This window comes from Aythya marila, assembly GCF_965140915.1.
Source record: "Aythya marila genome assembly, chromosome: 5".
In the NCBI taxonomy this organism is placed as follows: domain Eukaryota; kingdom Metazoa; phylum Chordata; class Aves; order Anseriformes; family Anatidae; genus Aythya; species Aythya marila.
The window spans coordinates 25,578,652-25,592,173 of NC_139046.1; the positions used below are offsets into that span (position 1 = coordinate 25,578,652).

The window sequence follows — 13,522 nt, forward strand, 5'->3', positions numbered from 1 at the left end:
TGCCCGGCGGGGCGGGACACGGTGACGCCGGTGGAGGCGCCGGAACTGGTGCTGGTGGTGGTGGTGGTGGTGGTGGTGGCAGCATGGTGAGGGGGGACACGGGGTGAGGGGACCGGGGGGACACCGCGGGGACAGCGGGGAGCCGTGTCCTGCTGACGGCGGCCGCGTCTCGTTGCAGGGGAAGCAGAAGAAGGCGCGGAAGTACGCGGTGATGAAGCGCATGATCAGCCTGCGGGACCAGCGCATGTGAGTGCCCGCACGGGGATGGGGATGGGCATGGGGATGGACACAGGGACGGTCCCGGTGCTGCTGGGATCCCCGCCGGGCCCCTCCGCTGCCGCCGTCCCCCAGCGGTGCCCCCGCTTCGTTGCAGCAACGAGAAGGAGCGGGCGAAAGCCCCCGCCAAGAAGAAGGAGGAGGACCCGAGCGCCATCAAGGAGCGGGAGGTGTAAGTGCCTGCCCTCGCCCGCTACAGGCTGTAGGAGCTCCCCGCTCCTCGGTCACAGCTGACTGAGGTGAATCCTTGTCTTCCCCGCAGCCCCCAGCATCCGTCCTGCCTGTTCTTCCAGTACAACACGCAGCTCGGGCCGCCGTACCACATCCTGGTGGACACGAACTTCATCAACTTCTCCATCAAAGCCAAGCTGGACCTGGTGCAGTCCATGATGGACTGCCTCTACGCCAAGTGTGAGTGGCGGCCGCGCTTCTGGGCCGCGTAGGATGTGCCCTGTCAGCCTCACACCACTGGCTGAGGGCAAGAGAAGCCTTGAAAAAAGCTACGTGCTATAGTGAGCTCACGGAGCTCGTTCTCAATGGCCTACGGTAACTCTGGACCAGCCTGTGGTAACCCCAGAACCACCCTTGGTTTCAGTCAGACAATTGCCTTAAACATTGATCTCAACAAAAGTAAAGCATTAACAAGTTAAAAATCTAAAATTACTGTGGCATTGTCAGACTACTCTTCAGTGGTTTTACATTTCATCACTTTGCTCTTACCAGTTCAAAACTGTGAATATGTTACAGAGTTCCAGACAGATGGACATGGAGTCCCATGCCAGATAACTGTTCCAGGGCATGTGCTCAGTGCTGTAGAGGTCTGTAAAGAAATACTGTTTTGTTCTAATACAGACTTTGAATGTTGTCTTTTTTTTTTTTTTTTTGTTGCATTTAGGTATTCCATGTATCACAGATTGCGTAATGGCTGAAATTGAGAAGCTAGGACAGAGGTACCGTGTGGCATTAAGGTACGTGCGGGGTGTTCCTCTCTGTTTCTACAACTTAGTATTCTGATATAAAGAAATTAAAAAAAATGACAAGGACTTGCCATGATGCTGCTATTTTACTAGAAGGATTTTAGGTCTTGAGCTGGGTTTTGTTTCTCTGGGTTTATGAGATCAGTATTATGGGTTCAGCGAGAGCTTAACATTGTGGGGATCTTGGAACCCCACTAACAAGTACTAAGAAAAACTTAGCCAGACAAATTGCATGCTGGTTTTGCTCCTCATTACGGTTGACTGAACTGTACCATTTGCTCCAAGCCCTTGTTTTGAGTATAACCTGCTGCATGTCACAGAAAGAAGTGTTCCTGTTCCTCTGTATGGTATTACAGTACACTTCTCCTGGTCTGATTGCCGTGATGCTGAATGTACGTATCCCCACAGAATTGCCAAGGACCCTCGGTTTGAACGCTTGCCGTGTATGCACAAAGGAACCTATGCTGATGACTGCTTGGTACAAAGAGTCACTCAGGTACTAATGTTTCTGAAAATTCCTGAACCCTGCTGGTTACTGATGGCTTAACTTTTCTGCAAAGTAACTGCAAAGTCTTGTAAAGGGGCAGTTTCAGTCCTTAGCACAGCTTTCTTTGAAGGAGTATCTAGCCTTCCCCAAGCATTCTTGTATAAGACAGCATCAAGAAGTGTGGGAAAGTTGTCGGCTGGAAAGGCTGGACAGCCTTTAGATGTTTCTCGGAATCTGTTTTGGTGAGCAGAAGGATGTTATGCCTATGGAATAACCAAGTCCTAGAAATGCCTCACTAAGGACTAGCAGCCCTCTTGTGTTTACTGAGCTGAGGCTTTTGCTTGGCTTTGTCTGTGTTTGCCAGTTCACTAGTAATGAATCTGACTTGCCTCTTCTTTTCAGCACAAATGCTACATAGTGGCCACAGTGGATAAAGAGCTCAAGAGGAGAATACGAAAAATCCCAGGAGTGCCCATAATGTACATTTCCAGGCACAGGTAAGGGACCTCTGACATCGATGCCAGGCTCAGTCATTGTCTGACAAGGACTCTGTTGCCGTGTATTTCTTTCCTGCACTGTCTATAGCACAGGTTGTACTAAAGGGCCTAGTGTTTGCACAAAAGTAGATGTATAGCTGCTGCTGGGAAGACTGGTTGTAGACCCGCTTTTATTGCAGCCTCCACGTTCACTTGCTTTTATCTGGAAATTTGTTTCCTTGAGGCCAGTGTTTCCATAGTTCAGGGCTGCTTAGCAGCAGCAGGATCAAGGCTGTCAGGCAAGTGCATTCTATAGATTTTTGAGGAAACGTTCCTGTTCCATGTTCTATTTGGAAACTTTGTGTACCCTCTGCTAAGAAACTGAATTTGCTTTTTAGCTAAAAATCAAACCAACTTGGAAAGACGCTACTGCAGCAATTTCAAAGCAACAGATTTTTCCCATATGTGCAAGCACTGGCTTGCTTTAATATATATATATTTTAAATACATATACAGTAGAAGCAGTGATCTACTGTAACAGCATTTGCTTTAGTTTGTTTGCTGTTCCTTCTGAAGTGCCTGTTGTAAAGGCTAGACTAAGAGGACTTTACTCATGTTCATTTGTCATATACACTGTTTTAATATCTCTTGTGCATAATTACAACACAGAAGTTTTATCTTGCGTAGAACCTATGCCAAATTGTTTCAAAGTAGGGTAGATATGTTTGGTAGCATGGTAGGGAGAAGAAATGGGATGTGGAGAGAAAACAGTCAGTTTTTAGATGAGATGGGAGAGACACTGGGAGGCAGGTGTGCTAACAGTGGAGAGAGTCTGGTAATACGCAGACAGAGAGCAGAATGTCAGAAATGAGGAGGCAAATTGCTAAAATTGCATAAATACATGGAGTTCAAACTGATCTGTAACTAGAATGTGATTAGGAGATTTTCTCTCAAAATATCTTTGCCCCTACTAATTTTGCCCTTGAATTCCAAGTCAAATGGACAACGTTCTGTTCTGCACAGTGGGTTTATTCTTAAAGCCTAAGGCAGATCTTACAAAAAAACACTCTTTTTTTCCTTCTCTGGGGATAGTGACTTCTTGAGATGCCTGAGCTCTAAAGAGTTTGAGGTTAATGCTGGGGGGTAATCTTATGAAATCTACTTTTTTCTCAGAAGTAATGTTTTTTCCCTCTTTACGATCTGAGCTGAGATAGAAATGCAATAAAGCTGTTTGTTGTTCAGTCTCCCTGTAAGCATTTTGCTGCACAGGGAGGGGAGCTGTATGGATCAGGTTGTCTTCATACATTTTCCCTCTTTCTTTTGCAGATACAATATTGAGAGGATGCCAGATGATTATGGAGCTCCTCGATTCTAACCTCTCCATCCAAGCCATGAACGCCAGGACTCTAAGCCAGGATAAGGGTCCTTCTTTTCCCAACCCTCCTGCTTTCTTTTTTGCTGGGACCCTGCTCATAGGATTGTGGGTGATACTGGACTGACTTCATAGCCTTGACCCTCTAAGAAAAAGCTATTTGTAGGATTCTTTTTTTATTCATCCTTGTTCTGACTGCACCTGATAACCTATAGCTGGGAGGAGGATATGGGAACAAGAGGACTCTATGGACAAGAATATGCCTAACTCCCTCTTCGTTTTCGTGTTGGGATTATTCAAAAAGGTGATTTTGGCATTCTTAAATAAATATAAGTGGTGGTCCAACTATGACTGAGAATGGAACCACAGAAGTATTGGAAGTTTCTTATTTCTGCATCTGCAGCAGCATGAGTATTTCCTTGTAATACTCCCTCACATCTGTCCCACAAGCAAATTGGAGGCTGCATTCTGAAGAAAAGCCGTCAAGTCTACACCAGTAGGCTGCCTTCTCTGGACCAGTGCTCTGAAAAATTTTATTTTTGGGTTGATGGGCTTTTATTCAACTGTATCTCAATACATTGAGTGGAATCAAGTTGTGTCCTGCTCCATGTTTCCTAAACTCAATGTGTCCTTGTTCATCTTCTAACCCTCACTTAGGTACTTAGTGCATTCTTAACCTCTCTTCTTACCAGTGGAGTTTGTACTTAAGGTATAATGGCATCATCTTGCAGCATATTTTTACTGGATCAGCCAGCAGCCCAGCTCTTTTGCTTACAGGCAGAATGATGATGAGAGTTGTTGGGTCTGGACATACCTCTCCCTCTTGATTGCTTGGCACCTATGCACTTCAAAGTCTCATTCCTTTCCATAGGTGTCATGAAAGAGGAGAACACCGGTGTGTACAGGAAGGTGTCAAAGTGAAAGGTGTTAATGTGGGGTGGGAGCAGAGTAAGTGGGGAAAAACCAGAGCGATGGCTGCAGATCAAGTGAGTCTCAGAGACCTGCAGCATTTGCAGCAACATGGGAAGGAAGTGGTCAGGAGTGAGATGGTTAAGCCAGATGGAGAAATGCAGTGGAAAAAGTACTTCAAAGCTATATTGCTTTTGTCTTCCCAGAGGCATGCTCTGCATTCTCATATCTTCCCTATTACTCTTTTATTTTTAGTAATTTATTTTGCTCTTCTGATCTCTGTTCCTCTGTGGTGAAGTGAATAGTTTTAAGCCTGAGTGATGAGAGAGGAATTGAGTCACCGGAGGCTCACATGCTGCAGTGTGCCTCCTGGCCAAAATACTGGTGATGGGGTGTGAACGGGAGACTGAAATTGGTATGCTTGGTGTAATTAAGAAAACGTCCAAACTCTTTAATAGAGCTTTTACGCTGTGGTGTCTTACACTGGTGCAGGCTGCAGAGAATGGCTGAACTCAAATCCCTGTAGGCTAGGCAGCATAGTGAAAATAACACTTCTCTGCTAATCATTTTCTGTCCTTGGGAAATGTCCCTACATGCTAATAACCTTTGTGCTAGCACATTCCTTTACAGCTGTTGTAGGAAACTTTGGGAACACATCAGACTTATCCCCATACTACCTCTTTGCTTGCTGCAGGCTCAGCTGCTACACTTATCCCTGAAATAACAGCGTGCTGACACTTTCAGAACACATCAGCCCCTTCCACGCTATCACAGCTGAAGTTTATCTTCTCCACCTCCAGCCAGGAAGAGGGCAACCAACCAACCAACCAACCTGAAATTTGACACAGTGTAAAACTGTACGGGTCAAAAATAATATCCTTAATTTTCTACTCTCGGTCCAAGTCATGTTTCTTTAAGCTAAAAGTAAGTATTGTCATGAACATTTGAAGGCCACACTTAGTCAAACAAGGACTGAGGAACAGTTGTAGGATTAGATCTATTTTATTTGGTTTTCAGAGCAACACTAGTTTTAAAAGACTTATTGGAGGAGAGTTAACTAGAATTGTCCCCATACAAATAATTTTGCTTGAGTTAAGCTAAATTAAAAGAGACTGGAGGAGAAAGAAATGGATGCTTATGGTAGTATTTGACAAAGTCTTTTTCACGATGGGGAGGTCAAAGGCACAGCAACATGATGAATCTGGGGATTGTTTGCCAGCAGAATGCTCGTTGGATAGACTTCATGAAAATACATGTATGTCAAATGAACTGTTGGTAGGAATACAAGCAAATATGCACATTTACAAGAAACTTTAAGAAATAAGAGACTCAGTAATCTGCCTTGCTTGTTTTGGTAACCTGAAGAACCTGTTACTCGGAGGCATAAGGAGCTGCTCAAGAAGTACACTTCTTGAGGGTTGGAGGATGAGCAGCAGGGAAATCCATCAGCAAATTTTTGTAAAGTGAGTGTAATCGGCAAGACAGAAAATCTTGGGCATTAATGCAAAAAGCCTGATGAGAAGAGGAACTCAGGACAGGAAAAGACAACCTCAGTCATCAAGTCCAATCCCAGCAGTCCTCAGGGAACCTGCGGTTCAGACACTTAGTTGAAGGGAAAGTATTTACCCCATGTGCACCATGTCATCCCAGCCTCAGATCCAACTTGCAGTAGGTCAGAGGTGGGAAAGATCATTATCTGCATAATAGGAAAGAGCTTTGTAAGCGAGAATGCTTTGATGTTCCTACGAATGCAGAACTCTGCTGGTCCAAACCAGAAGATAAATTCCTGCCTGACCCAACTCTGGCACTTGATTTAAACCTGCACACAATTTAAGATAACAAACAGATGCCTGCAATGTTTCCCAATAAGTCGAGGATTTCCAGCTTCCCCCACAACATCCTGTCTTTTCCCATAGCCAGTTTCCATAGCTTCTGAAGACAGAGAAAACAATCAGAAAAATCCACAAAAAAAAAAAGTCTGAAGTTATGCAAGAAAAGGAGAAAATAATTAACCTTCTTTTCTGGGGGCCACCAGAAGGCCCAGGATTGCTGCACCATTATCACCACTGAAGTGAGGAAACTTTAGCTACTGATCCAAGATGTGACTTGGGCTATTTGAGGGGTAACCGAAATGTGGTAGAACAGCAATTAGGAAGAGCGTGAGCCGTTCAAAAAACTAAAAACAGCTGAATGACATACACTAATAATGTCACGGACTGTAAAAGAGCAAGACGGCATGGGATGGACAAAACAGGGTTGCTTTAGGACAAGGTAATGTTGGGTAAAGCCAGTAATAATCTTGGCTGGGAGGAGACAATTCTAGTGCTGCCGAAAATAGATTTGAGTATTGACAGGAACATCTCTCAGGCTATTTGGAAGCTACACTTAAATTCAGCCTCCCAGATGTAGCTCAGAAAACGCTTGCTACGGCAAGTGGTTGAGTCCGTGTATTTATTGGTAAGAGGAAGTAACGGATTTCTTCATGGCACAACAAAAACCACAACAAATGGCAAGGAGATTGGAAGAGACTGGCCTGTGTGAAGGAACCGTCAATAAACTGATGATGAGGGAACTCAGGAGGATAAATCAAAGGATCTTTGCCACAGAAGTTTTCTATTTTGAAATGACAGGCTTTCAGAGCGTAGTGAGTAAACTAGGCTAAAGGGCTTGGGGATATAAGTGTTACGTGTAGGATTTGGAAGAGGCAGGGGTAAGAGGTGCAAATGCTATCAGGGAGTCATATTCACTGTAAGGGAGATAATACGTTAGTGTTATGTCATAGGTTGGACTAGATGATCTTGAAGGTCTCTTCCAATCTAAATGATTCTGTGATCCTGTGAATATAAAGGAGCACCACAGGCAGAAAATGATCAATAACCACCTCTGGGCAGGAGAGTTGTGTGTGTGGAACTGAGGTGGTTTCCCCAAGGATTTGTGTGTCATCATCAAGTTTAAACTCTGAAGTTTTTCTGGGAGATTCTCGTTTGTGTTTTCTGACTGGGCAGGGACGCTGCTCTCCAGCCACGAACTGGAGACCATGGGGACAGCTGCCCGGGCTGTGGAGGGACAGCAGGCAGCAAGGCAGCACCGCCGCCGTGCTGCCTGAGGTGATTTCCCACATCCAACGCTCCGCTCCCATTGTGGCCACTCAGTTTATCCCCATCACATCCCTGTGAGGTGAAACAAGCCCTCCTCTCACTTCTCCACACACACCCCCCACCCGTCTCCCTCCCCGCGCACACAAAATGGCCGCCGCTCCCCCCTCCTCCCCCCCCCCTCAGGCAGCGCGACGCTCTACCCTCTCCCCCCTCCCTCTCCCCGTTCCCCACCGCCCCCCCGATAGGCGGCGCCGAGGGGGCCGCTCTAGCGCGGCGCTGCCTCTCTACTGCCCGGGAGGCCGGCTCAGCTCCCCGCGCAGGCGCGCTGGGGCCCCCCTCCACCTCCACCACCGCCTCCACCTCCGCCGCCGCCGCCGCCGCGGCCTGTGGCAGCGCCGCCCCGCCATGTACCCGGCCTGGGGCTTGTACGGCGCGGCGGGGCCCTACCCGCCGCCGCCCACCTCCATCCCCCCGCCGCCGCTCCCCATGCCTCCCCCGGCCGTGCCGCCGCCCGCCGTGCCGCCGATGCCGCTGCCCAGCTACCCGCCGCCGGGCCCCGCGCCCAGCACCGCCGCTCCGCCGCCGCCTCCTCCTCCTCACCCTCCTCCTCCTCACCCTCCGCCGGGCGGGACGTCGGGGTTCCTCAGCCTGCAGGAGCAGCACCTGGCGCAGCTGCAGCAGCTGCAGCAGATGCACCAGAAGCAGCTGCAGTCGGTGCTGCTGGGGCCGCCGCCGCCCCCGGGGCCGCCCCCCCCGGGGCTGCCGCCGCCGCCGCCGCTGCCGGGCTCGTTCGGGGACTGGCAGCAGCAGCAGCACCAGCAGCAGCCGCCCCCAGCCGTGGCCGTGCCGCCGGTGCGCAGCTACCAGAAGCAGTTCGCCCACCGAGAGCCTCCGCCGACGGCCTCCGCCGCGCCGCCACCGAGCCGCAAGCCCCGCGACGGGCAGGAGCCGCCCGGCGGCCACGGGGAGTGGGGCGAGCCCCTGCCCTCGTCGCCGGTGCCCATGGACATGGAGCTGTCGTCGCCGCCGCAGTCGCCGCAGCCGAACGCCGGCCCCCAGCCCTACCTGCACCCCCCCCCCTCCGGCCAGCCCTACCTGCCGCCTCCCCAGCCGGAGCCCTACCTGCAGCCGCCCCCCGGGCAGTCCCCGCCGCTCCAGCCCTACCTGCCCCGGCCCCAAGCTTCGCAGCCTCCCCCTTCCTTCAGCGAGCCGCCCCCTTCCTACCTGGAGCCCCCGCCGGCATCCAACGCCGCCCAGCCCTACCTGCCCCCCCCCGGGCCGCCCTACCTGGCGCCCCCCCAGCCCTACCTGCTGCCCTCGCAGGCGTCCCCTTCCCAGGCAGCTCCCTCCCTGTCTGCCCCCAAGGCTGCCCCGCAGCACTTCACGCCCCCGCCGGCGCTATCCCTGCCCGAGGGTCCCCAGGGGGGCGGCCAGGACAGTGGGGCCCCCCCCGAGCAGCACGGCGCCCCGCAGCCCGACCCGGCCACCATGACCCCGCAGGTGAGGAAGGCATCGCCCGGCTCCCCGCTGGATGCGGTTCCCCCCACGGGTCCGGGGGGCTCTGGAGAATTGTTTCCCAAAGCGCAGCAGGGAGGTGAAATGCACCAAGCCTTCGCTGGCTTCATCTTGTCCTCTGTAGGGTGCTGCAGGGGGGCTGCTTATGACATGTTGCAGCACCCTATTTTGCCCTTGTTTTCACTAATTTCCTCGTTGAGCTGTCCTTTGGGGACCCTGTTTCAGTTGCTCTGACAGGTACAGAGTTGTGGCTGTTCACTCTTAGCAGCTACGCTTAAAGCTGCCGTGGTGCCTCGTTGCCTTTCACTCTCTGGAAATCAGTTTTGTGCTGTGCGTTTGGTCCTCCAGTATGAGATTGCATAGGGCATGTGAGAGTGTCCTGGTTTCGGCTTAAACCACAGCAGAGAGAAGTGTTCTGAAATGCTTTTTTTGGCAAAATGTACTCTTATGGCTGAGGCTGTGTACTTTTATAGGTACAGTAGGGCCAAAGTGACCACAAAGTGCACATGTGCTTAACATCCTAGATGGGAGCGCTTCCTCTGCAGGTGATGTTCCTGTCCTGATGTGTGAAGTTAGGGACAGTTCACTTGTTGAAGGCTGAGCGTGGACAAAGGCGTGCGAGTTGAGGTGCTCAGCTATAAGGATACAGTTCCCTCAGATTCGCTGAGGCTTCTGCAGGGTTTTAGGGTCAGATTGTAGAGATCCAGTTGCAAGAACAAAGCCTGTGTATGTGCTTTCAGAAGTTGATGGATTTTATTTAAGTTCAAAATACATGCATTTTTGGCAAATTGAACTTAGGATACAAATGTGGAGCTAAGTCTGCAAAACTCCTGTTGCCTCATGTTGAAGTTGGTGACGTTTTAAATTTGTCGGTCGTTGAGACACCTTTGAATTTGTATCCATTCAAATTTTATACCTGAGCATAGATGCATTTGGGAATGTGCCATTTTTAAGTTTGTACCATGTAGCTGATCCCTGCCTAGCAAAGTGATTCACAGCTTTAATTTCATGAAGGTTTTGAACAGTATTGGTTCATGTCCTACAGTGGTAGGAATGGGATTCCTTTTTTTATTTAATACCAAAACCTTGGAAAATCAGATGTTGAAAGGGATGTCAATTTGGTGTTGAGGCTGCTGCTGAATTCTTAAATTACTAAACTCCAGATCAAGCACTGAAGTAATTCCTCTCCCGTTATGAAGCCAGAAATTTCATAACTGCTAAGATTTCAATTCTTCCTAAGCACTTGTCCTTCCCAGAATAATCACAATTAATGTGTTATTGTACTGCACGCAGACAGAGCAGAATGCTGCTGAAAAGCATCTCCAAAGTTTACCTTGTCTGTTTCATGAGTGTTTGTACAAACAATTTGTATCTTAAGTAGTTCTTAGTCTCATACACAATTCAGTGTTAATTCAGAAGGAATATGGTACTTTGCTGGCCATAAATTTGATAAAATTTTGACTGTCTGGCTGTACTACAAGACAGGATTTGGGACAGCAAATCCTTACGCAATAGGAATAGCGAAAGCAAAGCAGTGAGGCTTTCTTGCTAGCGATTTTAAAAGCTTAGTGGGGACCATAACTCATCACTTATAAAATCCTATTAAGCTCTTTTTTTTTTTTAATGGTAATTGAAAGCAATTCTTTCTGTTCTCATCCAACGGTAGCAGCGGCTGCAGCCAAAACAGATGGGTGTTTTTCTCTTAACAAAGGAAATGCTGTGCAATTTGCCAGTGCTGAGTACTCTGCTGTTTCCCTTTCAAGTGTAAGGTACTTTTCTTTGCTGGGACAACCTTTAGAGTTTAGTGCAGTTTTTCCCAAGCATACAGTCCGGGTAGGTTTCTGGCTTCTTGTCTTTCCCCGCAGTTAGATACAGCTCCTGACAAGTTCTGTTCAAATGCTCCTGGTGTTTCCTTAATGCTCCATCTGATGTTTGCGCGCCGTATGCTGCTATTTATTTACAGTAGAGAGCAAATCTGAGCGGGTGCAGCTGTACCCATAAATATGTATTTATATGCTTCTGGTAAAGCTACCGCAGCTTCACCGGGTCACCTTTCAGCAGCCTCTCTAAAATCCCTCCTCTGTTATTTTGGCATGGCTCTGGACACGGCTGGGCCGATATCGCCAGCTGGGGACTGTGAGGACGCACGGAGCCAAGCGGAGAGGGAGCAGAGAACACAACACATCGCTGCGATTTCCCAGCCTTTGTCAAGCTCGAGTTCGTGGCCATTGTCACGTGTAGAGAACTGGCTGCATTGAAACTCCTCGTCGGAGCGGATCTGTGTTGCTCAGGGTTGTGCTTTAGGTGGTCAGGGCTGGTCTCGGTGGTGTCTGTGTGATGCCAGAGGCGCCTCTTGGTCAGCCAGAGATGGAAAAAGGCTCCTGCTAGTGCTGCTGTCTTCCTTAGATATAGGGCTTGTCGCTGGACTTGAATTATGAAGAACTTGAAGTTATCTTAAAGAGATAAGTGCTCAAATAACTTGGCTTTTTTTCCTCCGTGAATACTTCTGTTTTCTTCAGCCTGAGCAATAGAAACCTGCGTTTCACTTTTCTCTCACTTTTCAGCTCGCATCTGCAAGTGCATTTGTTGCTGACCTTGCTGTGAAAAGTATGTGACAGGGTGGTGTCATTTAAAGCTCTTTCTGTGAATCCTACTCCTATAATCCTAGTCCTAGTCCTGTGAATCCTCGAATGAGGAGAAAACGAGGTGGATCTCCAGATGAAGTTTCATGGCAGTCATAACAGGTGCTCGTCCTCATTCCTCTAGAGCATGGCATCCAGCCTTGTCATGTTAAATCCCCTTACGGTGCTGTTTGAAAGGGATAAATTTAATCATCTTTTGTGTAACCGGGGAGGGACGTGTGCTCCTCCCTGCTGTTGAAATTTACCCTCCTTACAGCCTGTTGTTGAAGATGTTTGAGAAGTTCCATGCTGCAGCGTGAATGCATGTCCTCCACCCGTGAGAGCTCCTCTGAGTCATGTTCTTGTTAAAAAGACCCCTGGCTGAAGTCACTGCAGGATCACCACGAAGTCCAAGCACAGCCTCTCCTTTCGCTGACCTCATCTCCAAGCTGCAGTTTTACAGAAGTGTTTTTAAAGAATACATCTGCGTGCTTGTGTCTGCTAGGCGCTTAGCAGTCGAAACCATCGCTCCCATTTTGAGTGTGAGGTAGGCTTTTGGAGGAAGCCTGTGCTTCTCTTAAACCCGCTTAAAGATAAATTGAACAGTTCAGTTTTGAGCAATCACATCAGACAACACCTACGACTGCAGTTCTCACACTTACCCAAAAGGCAAGGACATCTTAAAATATTCTTTTGTTTGTGAGTAGGCTCTTTAGGGATTTCTTTTCTCAGCAGCGCATGCTTGGATGGAAAGGAAGGACAGAAGAATATGAAAAAAGATGTAGAGCAGTCACAGATCCTCAAAGGTGGTACAGCTGACGTGAGAGTTTAAAAGTCAAGTATATTCTGCCCTAAAATACAGGAGCTGCCCTAGCAGTGGCCACTATCTTTGCTTTTAAAATCTGGAGAATTTTATTCTACGAGCTTATGGAGCTGTGTCTTGAATCCGTAACATTTCATCACCTCCCGTGTTCTCTGGCAGGGACTTGCATAGCACAAGGCCGTGTCAGGTCTTCACCTTCATTCTTCAGCTGCCTCCTGGCAGTTTTTAGTCTATCCTGCCAGTCCGATCTGATGCCTGATACCTCTTGTATTAGTTGGAGAGATTACTTGGTTCCTGCTTGGCTTTCTTTAAGGTGCACTGTCCGGTAAGCATTGAGATTTGCCACGTTAGTCGTTGGTTCTTCATGCTGGTGGCAGCTCGCAGTGGTTTGAAGCTATTTTCATGCTCTGGGAGTCCCCTAATTCTAGCCTGAAGTATTTAAAACTGAAAGCTGAACTGCTTCTTAGATGGCTGGTTCTTCGGGTGCAGCCATATCTGTTTACCCTTTCAGCTGCTGAACGTTAATCAGGATCCAGATAATAAATAATCCACACTGTTAGTTGGCTCTGATTGTTCTTTTTCCTTTCCAAACCTTTATTCCAATCTCTCCATCCCAGTTACTCTGCCATTCGCACTTGTCATCTTTTTTGTATGTTTCAGACTTCTTACCACTCCCTTGCTCACATTTGTTGTCTTCCATTTTCCCTTCATTTTACCTAAGTTAGTCTCAAAATATGTACGTATATTTGCTAGGAATAAAAAGCACTAAACTTAATAAGTGTAGTAACTACTACGTGCCTGTAGTACTTTAATTTACTTGTCATTTTTCTGATTTTTATTATTTTCTTTAGTTGCAAGCTCTTTGGAGCAGGAAATTACGTGAGGCATGGTACACACCACGGTAGTGTCTGAATGTTGATTATACTTTTTGATCTGCTGTTGATGAGTGAGTTTTCTCTCAAAATAGA

General features: G+C 48.2%; 2 protein-coding genes across 4 annotated transcripts in view; both read left to right on the top strand.

Annotated features, from left to right (window-relative positions):
• Positions 1-67: 67 nt before the first annotated feature.
• Positions 68-4,174, top strand: FCF1 (FCF1 rRNA-processing protein). The gene is made up of 8 exons (XM_082760416.1): positions 68-86; positions 179-246; positions 374-448; positions 539-687; positions 1,172-1,244; positions 1,662-1,749; positions 2,143-2,237; positions 3,543-4,174. The coding sequence occupies exons 1-8, from the start codon at positions 84-86 to the stop codon at positions 3,589-3,591; spliced, it is 600 nt and encodes a 199-aa protein (XP_082616542.1). The 5' UTR covers positions 68-83; the 3' UTR covers positions 3,592-4,174.
• Positions 4,175-7,977: 3,803 nt separating this feature from the next.
• Positions 7,978-13,522, top strand: part of YLPM1 (YLP motif containing 1) — a 38,147-nt gene continuing 32,602 nt past the window's right edge. For all 3 annotated transcript variants that reach the window (XM_082761651.1, XM_082761653.1, XM_082761652.1), the window contains exon 1: positions 7,978-9,095. In XM_082761651.1, the coding sequence (XP_082617777.1) occupies positions 8,001-9,095 (1,095 nt within the window). In that variant the 5' untranslated portion in view covers positions 7,978-8,000. The remainder of the gene's footprint in view (positions 9,096-13,522) is intronic.